The sequence below is a fragment of the Aythya marila genome (genome assembly GCF_965140915.1).
Source record: "Aythya marila genome assembly, chromosome: 6".
Classification (NCBI taxonomy): Eukaryota; Metazoa; Chordata; class Aves; order Anseriformes; family Anatidae; genus Aythya; species Aythya marila.
This window is the reverse complement of record NC_139047.1, coordinates 21894462-21914943: the sequence shown is the minus strand read 5'-3', so window position 1 is coordinate 21914943 and position 20482 is coordinate 21894462. Positions and strand designations below refer to the sequence as shown.

Here is a 20482-nt window from a genome sequence, read left to right as displayed (position 1 = left end):
GATGCTTGCACTCCTGCCTGCCTTGGCCATTGCCGAGCCCTCTGTCCCTTCCAAACTGGGCTGATACCAGCCATGGGGCTGATAACCACAGCCTCCAGTAGAGCGCCATGGGCAGCTCCCAGCCCAGTGGGAAACCTAACCCACAGCCAGGGGTGCAGCCTCACGGCAAAGCTTAATCCTCAGAAGGCTGGAGCACCTCTCTATGAAGAAAGGTTGAGGGAACTGGACTTGTTTAGCTTGGAGAAGGCTCTGGGGAGACCTCATTGTGGCCTTCTAGTACTTGAAGGGGGCATATGTACAGGAGGAGGAACTCCTGTTTATGTCTGTTGATAGGACAAGGGGGAATAGTTTTAAACTAAAACAGGGGAGATATAGGTTGGTAAGTAGGAGAAGGTTTTTCATTTGGAGGGTGGTGAGGCACTAGAACAGGTTGCCCAGAGAGGTCGTGGATGCTCCATCCCTGAAGGCATTCAAGGCCAGTCTAGATGAGGCGCTGGGCAGCCTGCTCTAGTGGTTAGCAACCCTGCCCAGAGTAGTGGGGTTGAAACTAGATGATCTTTAAGTACCTTTTCAGCCCAGGCCATTCCATGAGTCTACGATTAAATCACGAGCACAAACAGCACAGCCCCTTCCCCGCCCCGCTGAGGCGGCCGCAACGCGCCGCGCCCCTCCTCACCGCCCCGGTGGCACCGCGCAGGCGCGTAGCGGCCAACAGCAGTGGCCGAGATGGCGGTGGGCGGGCCCGCTGCGAGTGTTTTCGTGAGGAAGGAGGGAGCTCGGTGCTGGCGCTGCTGCGCCTTGGGTCCCGATCAGCCTAAGAAAGACCTCGCGCGCGCGGCGGCTCCTCGCCTTTGGTCTTGGGAGAGCTTTGCTCGCCGTTCCGTTTTGTTGCCCTTCGGCGCTGCTTGGGGACTAGGGCAGCCCTAGCTCCGCAGAGGGGCTGCAGCAGCGTTGTGGCTTCGTGTGCCCGGCAGGGGCAGTGGGCACGAAACTCTTTTTTAAAAAGAGAGTTTTAGGAAGGGTGGATAGTACGTCTGAAAAGGGGTTGTAGTGTTTGGGAAAGCACTTCACAGCGTCCATTATAGCACAAACAAACGTGAAAGGCTTGGATGCTGTTTGCATTACATGTCCTTGAGCAATAAGAGAGCTGAAGAAGGGTACTTGTGGCTACAACATAAGAAAGAAGAATAAATATTTTTTTCTGTGTTATTTAGCTGCTCAGCCTAAACACAGTTGCTATAGGGCCTTGTCACTTAGCTTTCCTGACACTGGTGCTTAGCAGCTTCCAGACTGCTCAAATAAACCAGGCCTTTGTATGTGTCTCCTTTGTCATTGTTAGTTAAAATTTAATATTTTAATAGTAATGCTGTGTATTTAGGGATCCAAGCATCTCATGTTATGAAGTGCTACATCTGAAATTTACTCTTAGAAAACTGGCACAGGTTGTACTAGTGGCAGTGAGGGCTTTGTTTTTCTCAGAAGCGTAGATCTGAGGCTGCTTTTGAAATATAATAAAGGTCCTTCTTCATGTGATCCACAGGAACCATTTGCAGCTGCACTAAGGAGTAACTCAACACTTGGGGCCAAAACCAAGCCTCTTTCCTTTCTGTTTTCCCAAGGACTTGCCTTAATCCAACTAGTTCAGTGAATAGTTTTCAGTGTTTATATATGTATATATGTGTATGTATGCACTCAGCTTTCTAAAGTGTCTTAAAGTATTTCTGAGGCCAAGAGGAATCTCTGACTGAAGACATGTTCTTTGTTAGGGTTTTGTGACTATCAGGTATGGTTGTTTTACTCTGTGTAACATGAAAAACAATGTGTTGATTTGTTGTCTTCTTAGGAGTGGCTTGCTTCCATTGCCAGTGACTGGTGAAGTAACAGACCTATAGAAATATGTCATATATCTGAGAGAGGCCTGTCCCTATGGAGACTTTATAACATGGTTTGAATATGGGAGGATCTACAATGAGCATCTAATTTTTCATTGGAGTTAAGGAAAGTGTAAATGAAGAACATAACGTTTCTCTGGGTATCACAGAATACTATTAATCCTACTTTATCACTGCAGTGATGAAATCTGGCTTTGTATTAACCATTGCAAATAGCGTATTTTGCTTTCTTCAAAAGGAAGATGATTTCTGTACTCCTTCATGACGTGCATTGTGTAAGCAAATTATTCTTGGTACAAATGAGATAATGTGGCCGAGGAATTTGTGTGGGTCTGCCTGTCTTCATCAATGTGGCTTATTTTTTCACAATTTTGAAAAGACTGTGTGAGAAGGGTGGAAAATTAGGTACAAAATCTTTGGAGGGGAAGGGAGCAGGGCATAACAGACCTTTTCATGGAGCAAGTTCACCAAAATTGGTGAGCTTTTAGATCTTTGACTTTCTCTTCATTTTTCAAAAAATGAAATAGTTTAGTGAAAGGTATAATACTGGAAAGTTTAAGTTGTGTTCTAGATAACCATGCTTAAAGCTTCATATGAGTCAGAAATTAGTGTTTTTCCAAAATCTACTTAAGATGTGGGCTCGCTGAAAATTCTTTTTTTCTTAGGGGTAGCCTTGTCATTATATTTATTAATATATAATATTTGAATATGTTTATATTCAATAATACATATTTGAATGTTTAATTACATGCTTACCTGTTCACTGCCATCAATATTTAAGATGAAAGTTCTGCTTACTGTTTCTGATTCAGATCAGTTGTTCTTTGGTTACAGTGTCTTGTTAAACAGTGTAAGAATGTTTCGTTATCATTACAGATAATGTAATGCATTAATAATCACTGATATCTTTTGCAAGTTAAATGAGAGTTGTCAACTGTGATGAATGTGTGCATTTGTTCTAGAGCATGGAGAATTAGATGCTGAAGAACTACAGAGATAGATAATCAATGGAATCTATTCTGGGAAGATAGTGAGCATTTTGCTGTGGCAGGCAGGCAGGTATAGCTCAGTGCTGGGGAGATTACCACCACTGTCTTGCTGACTGCCTTTTGAAGTAAAAAGTGGGAGGTAAAAAGAAGACTGAGCTTTTATACCTCATCTAGTTCTGTCACCATTCAAAATTAAATCATAATCTCAAGGAGGCTTCTCTAAGGTATTAATTTCAGTTGGTTCCCTAGTAGGCTAATGTAATGTAATGTAAATACCCTGTATTTGGAAAAGTGAAAACTTAAGATCATGTAAATGTAGGCCATGCATGGTAGTTAGCTTGCTTGCTCAAGGGTATTTTAGGTAAAACTTGCCTACTCCTCCTGCTTTTTTTTTTTTTTTTTTTTTTGTTCCCCCACCCTGTGATGCAAGCTGAGATAATACTATTTGAATACAGCTGGAATTGCCTCCAGCTGATTGTATTTTAATCCCACCTCAGGCTTTTCCCCAAGGAATTTTTTTTTAAGAGTTCAGCTTATCTCAAAATATTTCAGTGACTCTTCATCTAGATCAGTAAAATCACTGAGTAGGCCTTACATGATAAAGCATGGTAAACCCACTCCATGTTTCACTGTAAATTCTCTAAAAGAAACTGTCTCAGGAAACATAAGTGTCTGATGTGAAGATAGGTATTTCAACAACACTTTCTATCAATGTAATTTGTGAAAATGTGGCCTTAAATGGAATAAAAATTGTCAACTTCATTACCCAGATTTTGTAACTGGGTGTTATTTTAGATTTTGAATTCCTCAACCAGTGGAGTTAGAGGGACATACCTTACAGTTTTACTTGAGGATGGAGTTCAATATGCTACATGTAGTTTACTATGTACACAGGAATTTTTGAAGAGGTCTAATCTTGTGCTTTTATTTTGTGTGCTTCAAGCCAGTGAGAGGTGTTGTGTGTAATCTGTGCTTTTATGTTTATTCCCATGGTGTTATAAGTATATTAAATATTGAACTATTTTTTGAATTATAGTTTTGACACTGAAATGTATTCAAACTTTTGGATCCCTGTTAGTGGTGCTTGCATTGTAGTAATTAAATTAAGTCAGTCATAAATGAAATATTCACATTCTGTTGCTCATGACTGAAATAAGTGTAATACGTTTATTTGTGCATATTTAGACTTCTTGCAAATATATTTTATGGTGATATAAAATACTGAATATGTGCAGTATACAAGTGCTTTTATTTGTACAGTAAACATTTTTCCAGGAAATCTTTTCTGAAAGCAAAATAAAACTTATATTAACTGTATTATATAAAAACCTGTTATACAAACAGGATTTGCCACAGTTCATAATAGTGAAGTATTTATCTAGATTAAATTTTCCAACTTTTTTGTATTTTCAGCTTTACAATATCATGAAGTTTCAGTATAGAAAATGTAAATAATACATAAAAGGGGCAAATCCATCCAGCAGGAGACTTTAATTTGGTCCATCTAATTTCCATTCCAAAGAGAATAGCTACATTCTGTATTCATTAATAATCAAAACTTCCCAAGTGGGCATTAAAAAAAAAAATACAAGTAGCTAGATGAAGAAAAATGTTTCCTCATTAATAATGCATTTCCATCTACTACTCATACACAGATATACAATGAGAGAAAGTAAGCTTGCCATAGTGATGCCTTCATGCAATTACAAGGTTCGGGACATGCTCCTTTAGTATCGTTGATAAAACTGAGCATGGTGATGACTTGCATAGGTGATCTATCTGTGGATTGTGTTTATTTTTCTCCTGTTAAGCTATTTATTGGTTAAGTTCTATAATAGTCTTCTTTTCAAGCTTAGAAAAAAATTGATGCACGGAGGAGATGTAGTATGTGTGATGCATTGACTGCTGTATGACATGAGTACGTTACCATTCCAACTTAAGGGAACTCTAGGTTCAGAGTAATCACATAGAAAGGACATTATGCATGCTCTTATCTAAAGTAGGTAAGAGGCTACTTAAAATTTATTTATGTCAATGGCTGCATACCATGTCTGTTTCAGGTCTGAAGCAATTTTACAGTTTAAAATTAGTATTTTCATTAGATGATTACATTTGAAGCATGTTAAATTTGAAAGTGAGACTATGTTCCTTGGTATTTGTGCACAGCTGCTAGATACTACAGATAACAGAATTTCATCCACCTATATTCTTAGTGGGCTTTGCATTAGTGATAATGAGGTAAGAGAAGTAAACAGATAAGGAACATGGAGTTTGCATTTTCTTTTCCTGCATGCGAAAAGAGGAGAAAGAAAGGCAACTTGGGAAACTTTGGTAAACATATGATTGCAACCATTTGGAGTAGCTGCAAGTAATGATGCAGGTTGGAACAAAGTCTCAAATTACTATCAATAAAAAATAGTAAAACAGAAAATGCAAACGAGTAGTCAGTACTTACAGCAGACTTGGCATACAGGCCTTTCCTTATCAGACCTATTTTAATTAACTTTGCGCTTGGTCTTCTTAATGGAGATAGGCACCAGATTAGTACTTCTTGCTTTGTCAGTCACTGTAATGCTCTTAGTACAACATTGTTAGTTAACTCATACTGAATCTGGAAGCTCTGCTTTTTAAGAAGTAAAGGGCAGCTACCTCTTTGACTTGAATAGAACTAATCTGGACTTGATTGAGGATAGTACAAGAGGAATTTGGCAGCAGGTTTCTACAAGCAAGTTCATTATTCTGCAGCAGATGTAGCGCAGGGTATGTATAGCCTGAATGATAACTCTTGTAGTTGGAGTGATTGTCCTGATTACTTTGATATTTCAGTACAATAGCTATTCATGAATTATCAGGATATTACTCTGCATCTGTGGGTTATAATGTATTATGTATTTTTACCAACACGTTTTAAATGTAAATAGCCAAGATAAGTCTTCTTAGGCTCAAGCATAAGCAATACCAAAATCTCCTAAATTTTTGAAAGATGCTATGGATATGTTAGAATAGCTGTGTATTGATGCATGGGTATGCAAGCCTTGTGTTATTCCTAGCTTTATTTGGGTAACACAGAGCAATTTCTACCTAGTTAGAAATGGACTGCATTTAAAGGGAGCCCTGCCCAGAAAAGATAAAAATAAAAAATGTTTTTTGCTGTTCCTATTTCTAAAAACAGTGGTTTGTACCTGTCTCTAGAAGAAAAAGGCTTGAAGCAGTGGGTCTTCATTTATTTCACTGTACTTAAACAAGAAAAGAAGGTATCTGAGAAGGCAGGTCTGTCTTTGGCAAGGAAGGGACAGATAGACTACCGCAAATTGAGTTGTCATCTATGTTTTGTTTCTTCACTTGTTGCCAGATATCTAGGGAACTTAGAATTTCTGTAACTTTGCAAAGTCTCCCTTAGTTGCCCCCATTTCAGATTTTCCTTTTGGATAAACACAGACAAAGAGAAGGAAAGGAACAAAGCCTTTTTAAGCCAATACAAGGATGGAGCTTTTCTTTCACTTGGAACAATTGTGGCAGTTGTTGCTTTTCCTCTTCCCCATCTTCTCCTTCCCCAGTTTTGCTCAGTCTCTTGGCATAAATATGAAATTCCAAATGATGAAACTGGGCAAAACGGATTTAGTAATGTTCATACATTATACTCTTTTCATTCATTTTATTTTTAATATTCCAGACCCTTTAAATGTGGCACAACCACAAATACTTCTTTAGACAATATGCTAACTTGTTCTTTGTAATGGATGTTAGTATTAGCTACTAGACTGAGATACAGCAGTTGTTGCTAATGCTTGCTATTGAAGGAAAAAAAAAAGCGCTATTTGACTTTGTTATTCAGCACTCCTCTTTTAATGGAGTATATGCAGGCAGAGATTCTAGCTGGCCCAGTGATGCTATTATGTAAGATCTGATCCTGCACTAAAGGCACTAAAAAGTGCATAACTCCCGTCATTGCAGTAGAAGTAAGAGCAGTCAGCATGTCGTAAGATATGCAGCTATCAACAGTCAACCAATGTGAGGCAGAAGACAATTTGATCACGTATGAGAAGGATTGGGTTCTCTTAACTTAGAGATATTTAGTTAATTTATTTTGGTATCTTTATATGCAAAGATAAAGCAGAGTGTTGCTTGGTATTTTGACACTAATTTTAAATGAGAGAAGATGGAGCCACCTTGTGTTTATTGACTGTGAATGACTAAGTGTCTTACGTATTATTCTGACCCTAACACATAATGTAGGTAACTCTTAATTTGAGGGTCAACCAGTCAACCACTATAGAATTACTCCACGCTGGTTTAGAGCAGCGGGATTTTTAGTTTAGAATTTCACTGCTCACCCACTAACTGGGTTACATTCTTTTTTGAATTCAGTTCTCTTCCTAGAGGAATTTCATAGTAAAGCTTTAAGATTACAAAATCATGTGAACATTTTTTAATATTTAAAAACAGTAATAAAAAGATCAGTTCCTTCTAAAATAAACACAGCATTTGAAGCAGAATAATATTTTAATAAAATTAAATCTAAGTATTCACAAAGCATTATGCATATACAGTACATACTGTATTTAAAGCCTACAGACCTTAAATCATTTTATTCTAATGTAGTCAGCTTTGGACACAAGCTAAACTTACTTCTTTTGTAATAAGAAAGTTTACAATTGTTCCTCGGAGTGATCTTACATATATACATATATATAACTATATCTATACTCCTACATGTAAGTGTAGGTATATACACACACTTGTGTATATGTTTGTATATAAACATACACACACGTACACACATGTACATAATGTACATATATAATATACACACATGCACACATCCAGGAATGTGTGTGTGGTATGTGTGTCCACATACAGCTATACCCTATCTAGGATCATTGTAGAGGGGCCAGTCAGTAAAAAGAGAACTGCAAACAACCACCCTTATAATTATAAACCAAGAACTTAAGTATTTTTTAATTATACAGGTTGTTAATAATTTGTATTGAACAAAAGGAACACAGTCTTCTGTATTATATAGAAATTAGATTTATTGCATTTGATTATGTTTGTGTGACACATGAAGAGTACCTGCCTGCTCATGATAGCTATCTTCTTTGATGTGAATTAAAAAAATAATAATACTGGAAACAAACTATTCAATTAATATGTATGTTTTTGTGGATGCAATTTATGGTGATACCTTCCAGCACATGGCTGTTTTTCTGTATTGTTAAAGTACCGCCGTGTTGCTTTAATTGTTTTGGAAGGAGGCTGGTTTCTATGTCCTAATTGTTTTGAACCCAGAAGACTTGGTTACATTATTTGTTCTTTCTTTAGATGCAGAATCATTGCCGCTTATAGTAAAAAGCTCACTACAAGAAAGATAATCCAATTTTCAAAAGTGAGCAGAAGATTTTACTTGAATTTTAGATTGGTCAGGTTGGAGTTTTTTCTGTGTGAATTATTGTTATTGGTCTCCTATTTGTTCTGAAAACATATCCACAATAAAATACTGTTTCCATGACAGCAGTAAATAGTCATCTCCATGCAACGTAAACTGTAATTTCAGGACATGCATGTTATTTAAAAAATAAATAAAAATATAAGGTGCCTTGAGAATGCTGGCAGTTTTACGTTTAGAACATACAGTTAGTGTGTGTGTATGTATATATATTTACATCAGAACTGCTCAACTTTACCTTACAAGCTTCAGATTTAGGAAAATATACAGTACTTTTGCATATAATGGTATATTCCTTGTAGCCCCTGAGTCAAGTATAGAGGATTTAAATACAAAAAAGGAAAAACAGCCATTAAAAGCACTTACATTTTTATGTGAAGTAATAGTATAAAAGTATTATTTCCCAGGAAGACCAGGATCGGAAACATGCCTATGAAGACTCAAGATTCCTACAGTGCTTAGTGAAGATTCTGGCAAGGAAGGGTGCCTAACTGGCTGGAGATAAGTTTTACAACGCTGTGGGGGATGCTCTACAGACTGGTCACGTTCTTGATCTAAAAAAGAAGCCAGGTTGTCTTCTGAGGCAGTGTTAAGATGCACTCCACTTGAGAGGGATTCTTTGGATTTAAGTTTCGATTTTTCAAGGTCTAGAAATTCAGGACACTGGAAAAGAGAAGAAATAAGATGGCAATAATTGTATCAGTCTCTTCTAGTCTCTTATTTCTCCTCAAAATGAGCACAATCAGATTGTTGGAAAACCGTGTTTGACAATTAAGCAGTGTGCTGAAATATTTTTTACATGGTACTGCATTTGCTTTAATGTAAGTGAATGCAATTCTGTTGATTAGTTATAGAATCTGGGAGTTTTGTCCCCTTCTCTGTCATGCTCATGTGACATCAAGAAACAAGTATATATCCTTTCTGAAGGACTAAATACTCTTGAGGCCTAGTCTAAGAGTGGATTTCAATATTCCTGAATTTGTAGTTTCAGGCTGCACCTCTGGAATTGCTTCAATCCAAACACTAAAACCATTTGGATTCGTCTCAGCACTCAGTTCTTCACTTTTAAACTCAGAATCTGTGCAAAGTGTGCAGTGTGCCTGCTGATGTTTGTTTCTAGAGGGTTGCTAGATTTCTGTTCTGACAGATACGTATTTTTTGTGTAGGTGCATACATGGTGGGTAAATGCTTCTGAAAACTGCTACATGCATGCTTGCTGCCCTGATAATCTTTATGCATGTGAACTGATGCTTTCTGGATGATTGGACTTACTGTGCCTGTATGTGTTTCAGCATATGCATGAGGAATCTGGCACATCCAAGCACGCTGGATTTACTAATTGCATGCTGCAGTGTATCTGCAAATAACATGCCATGTCTCTGTTCAAACTGTTAAATTCAAGAAATGCCAAACAAATTTGGAAAATAAAATTCTGTCTGAACAGAATTGGGGTGGAAAACATGTATTGGAAAATGCAGGTATGCAGCAGCTTTGTATTTTCAGCAGTGGCAAGGGATTGTACATAAGATTTTTTCTCCCCTCATGCTTCTATATGTATATAACCACCCTACTGCCTCAGCTGGACTTCTCTGGCCTCTGCCTTCATGAAAACAGTTATGGTGTTTCTCAGGACTTCAAGAACTGGACCTATAACAGATGCTCCTGCGCAGGCAGGTCTGATGCTAGGAGAGCATTTGTGCTAGCACTTGCATATAATATTTGTTGTTTCTGCTTGTTTTTGTGAAATGCATGGTAATTAAGTAAATTGGTCTGATTATAAGATCACTTTATGAATCTCTAAAACCCTCACAGAAAACGTGGCCTCTGAAAATACGGTATCAAAGTCCACTGCAGAGGTGCTGGATCAGAATAAGAATTTCACATTCTTTAATGAACAAGCAATTAGATTAGTATGCATTTCTTCCATCATAAGCTAACAAGATTAGCAAGGCTCTTGATTTTTTTAAATGTGTACATACCTGAGATGAAGGACTGAAACTTCTGTCTGTTTTAATTGATGCTACAGGATGAAGCGTTTGTGTAAACCGAATTGCTGGCTGCTGATACTCTGCCCCTGCAGTCACCATGCTATAGGCAGGTGGAATGAGCGTTGACTGCCTTTGCAGAAGCTGCAGGATGGTTTGGATATCAGCAGTCATCTGGGATTCAAGCCTAGAGAAGTTACATAAAATCAGTTAATATGTGGTCAGGAATGGGTATGTTTTAAAATATGGGTTACAGATGCATTCAAGAAGGACTTGCAGCTTATTAATAAAGCAAACTATTGCTTTTTATGACATGACCATGCCTTAAGTAGGAAAGAACAGAAGAGGGAGTACTGAGCCCTTCCAAAGCTTGCTAGCTCTCCCTTTCCTTTGCAGAATGAGCTCATTACTGTCCTTTATTTTTGCAACAAACAGTAACACAGGGGGAACAGTTCTTTAGTTGAAATCAAGAGGAATAACTGTACTCTCTTCATTGAAACTAAATTAATTTGTACTGGCTTAGGGTGGGACTCTTGTTCTGGTGGATCTGTCAATTAATTTTGACATGCCAATGCTAATAGAATGCACCAAAATAAGCAGAAAACTACATTCATGTTCTTCCACACTTAAAAAATGAAAGATACTTTCAAGAAAATATCCTTAAAAAACACAAACAACACAACAACTGACCAGGTTTCTTTACTGTGAAAATTTATACAAACCATAGAATTAATTTCTATGTTTCTTATGTTCAAACTCGGTAGCTTTTTTCTTTTTTCCAATTTTCATAAATTGTTATATGACTTCTGAAACATTTAAGCTGCTTATGTTCATACTTACAATTGCATAGCACTGAATTGATTTTCAAATGGTCTTACCAATATCATTGACAAGCTCAGCAATAAGGAATGCGTGTTGTTCCTCCCCAGTTCCTAGAAGGCTACAGACATGCTATGATGGACTGTGATGCAGATATACAGCCTTCTGTATTGCAACTCATCCTCTGACAGAATAAGCAAATCTTTGTCAGCAGCCTTTAGTGTTGTGAATGTTACTACTTAGGCTCCCTACAGCAGCAGAATTGATCCTGCTGCTGACAGATCTTTGTGTTTACCAGGATTTTTTTTTTTAATATTGAAGTAGTCCATCACCTGTGTCACTTATTTATAAATGCATCTATGAAATTAATCTGAAAAGTATGCCCAGAGGATTTAGGTATTTAGGATGCTGTTTCTTTTTTTTATTGGGAGAAGCAGGCTTTGTGGCATCAGCTGCTATAATGAAAGGCCCAAACCCTGAGGTTAGTCAGTTCACGCGCTATTTGCCTTCTTGGGTTGCTTGCTACTTGAAAATATGCTGATCTCACACAAGCATGATGCTGATGCCACAGGGGAAAATACTTCAGCAGCAGCATGACACCATCCAGAGAGCTTCTGTCTGCTAAACTTGAGGTTTACTATCTCAGTTGATAAAAGGGATTTAGCATTGGACTTGTATCAGCAATTGTCTTTTGCTTTGAATTAATTCTGAAATGGCTCACTTCTTTGTCAGCACTTGATAGGGATTTCCTAGTACTTCAAATCAAAGAGTACATCTGGCACTGTTTATTCATCTTTTCATTATGGCATGTATATCTTCTCCCTCCTTTCTTTAGAATTTAAAAAAAGGTCCATGTCATGCCACCCAAAGGAAAAGGCATGAGAACTTTAGGCACTTGGCCTAGAGTCTCCATGAAATCCAATGGCTAAAAGGTGAAAAACGGAGATAGTGCTAGGGTCATAGTCCTGCTACAGTGGCTTTCCAGCCTTCTATGTCCATTTAACAATTTGACTAGCATGCTGAGCTTGACATGGAAAAGGACAGGAAAATGTGACCCCCCAGCAGGTCTGATCTGACATAAGCCAGACAGAATATTGTCTGTTACATTCATAGAAAATCCAGCAAGGCCCCAAATCCTGAAAGCATGAAAAGCTTTAAAAACATGTAAAGAGTTAAAGTATAAAATGATTTAATAAAATTCACAACAATTTAAATCTTAGTTTATCAATAACAATGGTATTCTCTCACTCCAAAATATTGGGAACTTATGTAAGATTTTGGTGAAACTGTGGGTAAACTTGAGATATTATTTCAGTTTTAAGAGCTTAAGATTTCAGGAGATGTAACTGAAAGACTGTTAATTCCCACTGTTAATAGGGAACATGCAGATATTTGGCTATGTGACATTTACAGTTCCTTGGATTACTTGACTACTGCAATTAGAAATTACAGCAATTTAGGCTTGCAAGTTAAAAATGTCTTTTTAATGTACTCTATAGTATTCAGAAAAGAAAAATACTGTGTTTTGATTGGCTTATAGTAGATGAAAGAAGCACTATACCATTAACCTGGCTTTAAACTGATTGCTAAAATATACAGCACAGAATGCCAATGAAGACTACTAAAGCACAATTGGGGCTGAGTGTGTGTCATAGTACTTGTCATGGAAAAATATTGGAAATAATAAAGAAGCTAAAGACCTGAGCATAAGGCAATTTAAAATTAAGTGAAATTACCTGGTAAACTATAGTGTGTGATGGATCAAAGTTCTGTAACTGTATTTTTAATATGCTATAAACTATGCTGCTTAGCTGCCAAGAAAGAGCAATATATTAAAGATAAGAGAGAAGAAAGAAGAGGCATTTTATTAAGTGAGGTAATAATGTATTCTGATGAAGAAAATGTCAATTTTCTGTTGTAATGGGTGTTACGTATTTTGCCTTTGCATACTTCCATATCTTACTTATTATAGAGGCAGTTGCAAAAGAAGTTAATGCACCTAAAATGAAGCTTGCCTGTAATGTAAATGCTCTCTTTTTAAGGAAAGCAGTTGGTTTACTTTGGACTTCAGGAAAGAAAAAAATGCTTCAGATACTGAAGATGTTGAAAATTGCTGTTTTGTGGACATGTGAAAATCTTAGGAATCAATGCTGAAGAAAAGGCATTCCAGCTGAGATTTACATTTAGCAAGTTTAGGTGCCTCATTAAGGTTTCTTGGTTAAAAAGTTGGACTCTTAGGCTGCCTGTTAGTTGAGGAGAAAGATTCTTCAGCATGGCAATTCAGAGTCACTAATGCAGGTACCTAGAGGTAAGTGACATTATTCTGGCAGCAATTTAAAAATTTTTTACTTATCATTCCCATTTTTTTCCAAGAATCTAAAAGGTTGAATTTAGGTGATTTTATGAATTCCTATGAATTTATATGGACAACAAAGTGATATTCCCATCCCACATATTTTTGTACTTTTGAACTTCCAAAGACATAAATGATTCTGGAAACTTTCTGAGCAAATTTATTCCTCCTGTGGTATCATTTGTATCCATTAAATTATGTACCCTTTCACAAATATATTTTTATCATATCTCTGTTTTTACCTGTTGAGTTGTTCTTGAAGTAAATCTAATCGATTCTCCACTTCCCCATATACATAGTCACTTTCAGTATCGCAGATGCCCCATGTAACATGGGGTAATGCTGACTGACTCGGGGAGTCCTGGTACTCCCTGATGTTCTCCTCCCAGTTTCTTTTATCAGCAATATCTGATGAAAACAAAACCCATAAAAAAGTATAGATTTATATACATGCTGTTAGAAAGGATTGGCACTCATCAAACATTCCACTTACCAGTGTTTCCCAAACCTTGGAAGTCAATTTGGTATGGTGACAATTTGCCTGAATTGTCTTTGTTCCTTACCACTGTTTAAGGAAAGATAATAGTGGACACATCCAAAAATTTTATATTTTTAACATAAAGATAGCGACATGCTAATACTTTGAAGCTGTAGATAAACAAATGCATCCTATTTCATTAGTTTTCTTTCTATTATTTTACCAGTGAACCCCCAGTTTTCTCAAGATTTTTAACAATTCATTTTTAATTGAAATTAGAAGTGTTTGTTCTAAGCTAACCCTAAATTATTTACTTGAATTTATTTGTGTGTTTCAGAGACCTGGCTAGAACCTCTTCTCTTGCCCTTGAATGTGAAATGTATTTACTATTTAGCTTTTTGGTTTAAAAGGAGAACTTGGTGTGTTGCATTTACAGCATTTGATATACATTACAGTGCATTGGAATGTCTCCCCTAGAGACCTCTGCTAGCTGCCTTTCTTACTAGTAATTGTAACACTGCTTCTCTTAACAAGGTAAATGAAGTGTGATACATTTTCTCTGAGACAGAGGCCATCTAATGCAGCTCATAATGCTTGCAAAGGGATACTGGTTATTATTTTCAAAAGGAAATTGATTTTTGTTGATGTAGTTTTAGCATCACTTTTCTCCAACCCAACCCTTACATTGGTGTGTAAAGCATGTTTCAGAGACTCTTAAAGTACTGTGGTGTGAAAGGTGCCAGTTCATTTTGTTTAATAATCTGTGACTCCTAAAAGAACGAAATATTCTGCATTTCTAGGTCAGTCATAGGTCACTTGTAATACTAAATGAAGGTTCATGATAAAAAAAAATAAAAAATATTTTTGAAGTACAGATAAAAAAATGACGATGACTGTTCCAGGTCCCAGCCTATACTTGTTGTATGCAAATTCCATCCCTCTTGTCCCTCCCATATTTTAGGTCTCTGTTTTCAAACACTGCAACTTACTATGCACGCCTGCTTAGTTTTCTGGTTTGAGCTATTTTCCCTTCTTCTTTGCTTAATTTACATCTCTGTGCATTTATTAATTAGTTTACATTCCCAGTTTCAGGCTTTTTTTCCTGCTCACCAAACTGGTGAAATGTTAAAAAAATTATTTATTGTGGGATATATTAGTTGTACATACCCTTATTTGATATAGAATGAAGATCTTGCTGTGAGCTTTGCAGACCCTACAGGTGGGGTTTATTTAGGACGAACAGTGCTTTCTCTACATATACTACTTCCCATCCTCTGTCTTTGTTACTTTGATTCAATCTGTTGTCACATAAACAGTCAAAAATTGCTTAGTACCACTCAGATTCTCCTCTGCTCTGGAAAAAAAAGGCTGTTGAAACTTTAATACTTGTCCAGTACAACTCCCGTTAGGTTCATATTTGTAATTATTTAACCATGTGAAGATATAGAATACATTTAAAGTTCTTATTGGGCTCGGACTGGTGCTTCAATGTACAGCTAGAGAAGAACCTTGACTGCTTATAAGGCAGTAGCTTCAGTCGTATGAGCAGTTGGATGTGAATCCCACACGTCTCAGTAGTCCCTTAATGGTTTGCTCAGAGCTTCTCCTAACACTTCTTTTGGCACTGCATGCTGATAACTCTGCATAGGTTACATTCATTTCTCACTCGTGATTTTTTTCTAAGCAACCATAGAAGCCAGAGACATGTTTCAAAGAAAAGAGAAAAAAAAACAACAGTGTGGGTGACATGTGAGAGTTTTGTCTAAATGCTATTAGCTAATCCTTTTCAAACACATCTTTAAGCAGTGTTATCTAAGTAAAGAAATAGGGGAAAAAAAAAAAAAAAGAAAAGGAAAAGATTTCCTGCTCAGATTCAGTATTTCAAGTAGATTTAGTCAGGAAGGGGAGCTCTTACTACATGATTCCAAAAGGAGGAAGAGACTTTCTCCTCTTTTTAATCAGAGAGGTGCTTACTGCATTATCTGCTCTTTGTTTAGCAGGTGGTAGAAGGTTTCCTGGAGCTGTAGAGAGTGTTTGGATTTCATGTGGCATGACCTGTAACTGATTTTATGCACTGAACAGAAGGAAGGGGAAAGAGATTTCATCTTGGCTACACAGAAACCTATTCAGGTTCTCAGCCCACTTAAGCCAACAGAAAGAGGAAAACAATGTCAGAGAAGCATGTAATTTGGATTTAGTGGGCGCACATGGCACAATTTGCAGTGTCCAAGGAAGCTGGAAAGCTCTCAGCAAAGTGAATGGAACAAGCTACAACAAATTCAGGGGTAAATTTTTCAACTGTGGTTGTGGATGTTGTAAATCCAGTGGAATTACTTTTAAGTAGATTTTCAGATTGTCACAGATTTTCAGGACTAGAAAGTAAAATTATAGGCCTTACATTTCACTGCTTTTTAATGGCCTGCAAAACCAAATTGTCGGCTATTTTACACAGTAAATCATTCAGTAAAATCTCGTATTTTCCAATGCTTTTGATTATCCCAGGGAAATCACAGATAGTTTTTGTCTCAGAATATGTATTTGTAGACTGTTAAACATTAAATTTGTGACAAAGCAAGTGATTTGGCACTCAAATTATAAAATTAGTTCATACCCTATAAGAAAGACTCTTGACATCTCTTGTGGGATATAGAATCGTACTGTTCTAAGCATATTTTCAGATACTTCCACATACACCCATATCCTCAGAAAAACTGAACAGCAGTTACAACTCTATAACCAGCTGTGGTCTTCTATGGCTTGAAGAATTCTAGACTGAGAACTAAATCAATACATGTGTAACTTGGTTCATCTGAACAGTTAATGAACCAATCTTATGGCCTAAATAATGACTGAGTGAGAATAGAAATAGCATCTTTCTGCAGTATTTAGATGAGCAGCTATGGAAAAATTATCAGATCTCCTCAAAGGAGGCATATGTTTTAATCATAGTTTTCAGGATTATGAAAAGTTGTTTATGAAGTTTTTGTCCTCATTATCTGATATCAACTAATTATTATTAGTTGTCTTTCTGTTTATCAACAGTAAGGAATGAAGCTTAAAACAAAAGCTTAAAACAAAACTAAAGATAACTAAATATGTATCAGTTACAGTAAATATGTATCATATACAGGTGCATTTATATTAATCTACATATACTATGGTAGCCTTATAAAGATGCATACATATAGTTAGTGTTTATTTCAAAATTTTATTATATTTATAACTACTTTTATTGTACTATATAACCAATCTCTTATAAGAGTAGGAATAACAGTTTAAAACATACATCAATCAAAGCTGACCTTGTTTTGTTTTATTGAAGATTTTATGAAGGTTGCAAGAAGGGTAACAAGCTTCCACACATGTTATCAGAAATGCTAAAGTACAAAATGTGTCTTAATCAAAACATGTAACCTATATACATGCTAAATTTAGCTCAATTAAAATCTGCAATAGGCTGTCTTGGAAAACATTGCTATAGCTACAAGGACACGTTTCTGGCTACTGTTTGAGAAAAGGTAAGCTTTCAAATATCAGTATGTATGCAACAAGTTTATGAGGTGCACATTTATATAGTCCTGTAGTCCTAACTTGTGAAGAACAGGCTTCACATATTCATACCTTTAAAAAGAAAAACAAATACTGTTTGGCCTGCTCAATCATTAGGATACTTTAATTTTATAATTTACAAGCTTAAAGTTTATTGGTTAAATTGCTTAAATAAAGTTAAATGGTTAAATTGCCTTAAACGGAAACAAACTTAGAAGGGAGGTAAATATGTAATTCTTTCCTTCAGACTGAAATAATCACAAGCAAACTTTCAATAACACTATAGCTGTATATTAATCTGGAGCTTTTCATTAATTTCCCTTCACATCACTAAGACAATTAGCATTTTAGTATATTAGGTGTAATTTTATATAAAATTAACTTAGATTGCTTAATAATTTTTGATCATTTGTCATATACAAATGGCCAACTATTTGTTCTTATATTTTACTTAAGGAAGTCAGGATTTGTTCTGTGATGTGATAGCATTCTTTTGAACCAACATGTACAGCCAAATGGGATGGAATTCCTTCAGGCTATTATGAATTTCTTTCACTGAATTTTGGTTGTGCATTGTCAATGCGGAGAATGGTAATAATTATCTGAAAACAATTATTTTTTTGGTGTGCATGCATGACCATCTCTAGATTTATTTAACCCTTATGTAGGATTTTGTGCTGTCACCCAACTCAAGAACGTCAAACTCCTTTGGAAGTACTCTTTACTGCTCTGAATGTAGTTTTCATTCATGAGCACTTAGTGAGGTCTAGTACTAGTTGACAATTTTGAAGATTTTGTTTAAAATTATTTTCTATGGTAAGTCAGTTACAAGATGAATACATGAACCTTTGGGAGGTTCTGTAATCTGGTCCCACAGCCATTGTATCAAACTATAGCAATCCTCTTGGGAAATAATATTTTTGATCTAAAATAGTTTTTCATGTTAATCTTTTGGAAAACACAAAAGTAACTATTATGTAAAGAAGCATTAGAACCATTAAGAAAATTATTTTTGATAATCAAGCCAAATAAGACGTCTACTCAAACTCTAGAAAATTGCACCAATTATATTACCTTTGCAAGAATTGCTTCTTTTGTCGATAAGAATTTCTTCTGTTGCACGAACCATTTCTTCAAAGTCCACCTCTGTGGTTTTCTCTGTTACAGATGGGTAGTCAGCTATTCCAGTGAACAGGGGTTTTTGCTCATCTTCAATGGAGGACACAAAGGATGACGAGCCACTTTTTTTCTCCTCAAAGTGTTTCTTAATAGATTGATAATATCTGTTGTTGTCCCCTGAGGGTTCAGGATCATTCTGATCATTCTCTTTGAAATAATCTGTTAGATAGAAATAATTGTATATAATATGCAGTTCATGAAACTAAATATGCAGTTTCATGAAGCTAGTGAAACTGTTCTAGATTATTCTGGTCACAGGATGGAGATTATTCATATATCAGTCACAAAGTTCACCACCTATTAGAATAAATTACGTTAAAACTTTTTTTTATATTCCTGTATCAGAGGAGATTTATATTTCTCTTAAATTCCCAGAAGACATTTGCATGTATCTGTCTTCATATGATTATCTCAAAGTAACTTTTAACATTAGCCCAAATTCCTTTTGAATGAATTGCAATTCTCTGATTATCCAATCATATGAGTAAGGTATACAAGCTGTGATATATATGGTAGGAAAGTAACAATCACATTCAGAATGAATCTTTCATTAATTACATTCAAGGTCTGGAGTGGGGAACAGCAGGTTCAGTAGTTTTAAAAGGTGGAAAATAAAAATATAGATTTAAAGCCTTTACAAAACATGTTGTAAAAATTAAATAGGATTTAAATGCAAGAATGATCATTTGTGAATATAGAAAACTGCCGACCTCTTTTCAGCATAAACTTGAAGCTAATTTCAAATTCAATATTTGGTCTTACCTATTTTTAACTAAAATGTCAAGATAATTCCAGTTCTGTTATTTATTTAAAACACATTTTAGCAGAGTAGTCTCAACAACGTATAAATACTGTATCTAGTTTGCATTAACTTCCTGGGGAGACAGCATGATTTCCCATCTGCTTTGTGCTAATTACAAATCAACATATTTCTGGAATGTGTGTAGTCTTTACAGACCTCAGTAGTGGTTAATGCAACATTTAGTATGTTCTCTAGATTTCTTCTCTCTTTTGAGACCATATGAGTCACTTGTTTGGTGACTATAATGAAATGAAACTGTGGCATTATCTAATTCTCTTTATTGCACATGAAGAGAATGCCATATCTGTACAGACCACTCTGCAGGAGTCCAGACATCTGTGAGCAGTGAGGGCAGGTGATGGTCAACAAAATAAAACCAATACCAAGGCAGGTCTCTGTAACCGTACCCTCTGGAGTCTCCAGGAGCAATTAACACAACCCTGGACTGAAGTAATTTTATTTGGCTTTTGGTAAACAGGATTACCAGCTGTAAGTGATACTGGTGATACTCTGATACTGCTAAGGCATCAACACAAAAGCAAAGCAGCTGGCAGTGTAAAATACTTGGGCAATGTTCAGACTGTGTAGTTGTCCCATGTTCCCTGCATCTCCCTTCTCCAAAGTAGTACAAAAACAAAAGAAAGCTTAATAAGAAAATTCTAATGTAGATGTCTCCCATGGCTTTTCTTGTGGGAATATATGGTGAAATGCATACAGTCATGCTACAGTAAATTGTCTTAATTACTTACTGCTTGACTGACTTCAACCTGTGAAAAAGACCTTATAATGAAAGCTTGAAATTGCCATTTTTAGGGTAATTTTTTATGTTCATGGGATTCTGTGCACTAACAGTAGCTGTAATGAGCACCCTGTGGAATACAAATCAATCAAATCATTTTTAGGGGAGGTCATTGAGACTCTAATGAAAAAAATTGTATAGTAGCTGAAGTATAGCAGACTGTCTTATCTGTTATACTCATGGAATACTAA

At 36.2% G+C, this 20482-nt stretch overlaps 1 protein-coding gene across 5 annotated transcripts in view; it reads right to left on the bottom strand.

Moving 5' to 3' along the window:
- Positions 1-7268: 7268 nt before the first annotated feature.
- KCNH7 (potassium voltage-gated channel subfamily H member 7) overlaps positions 7269-20482 on the bottom strand; it is a 220385-nt gene continuing 207171 nt past the window's right edge. For all 5 annotated transcript variants that reach the window (XM_082763780.1, XM_082763781.1, XM_082763782.1 and 2 more), the window contains 4 exons: positions 18586-18849; positions 13727-13892; positions 10307-10499; positions 7269-8990 (listed from right to left, as the gene is read on the bottom strand). In XM_082763780.1, coding sequence (XP_082619906.1) covers positions 8724-8990; positions 10307-10499; positions 13727-13892; positions 18586-18849 — 890 coding nt within the window. In that variant the 3' untranslated portion in view covers positions 7269-8723. The remainder of the gene's footprint in view (positions 8991-10306; positions 10500-13726; positions 13893-18585; positions 18850-20482) is intronic.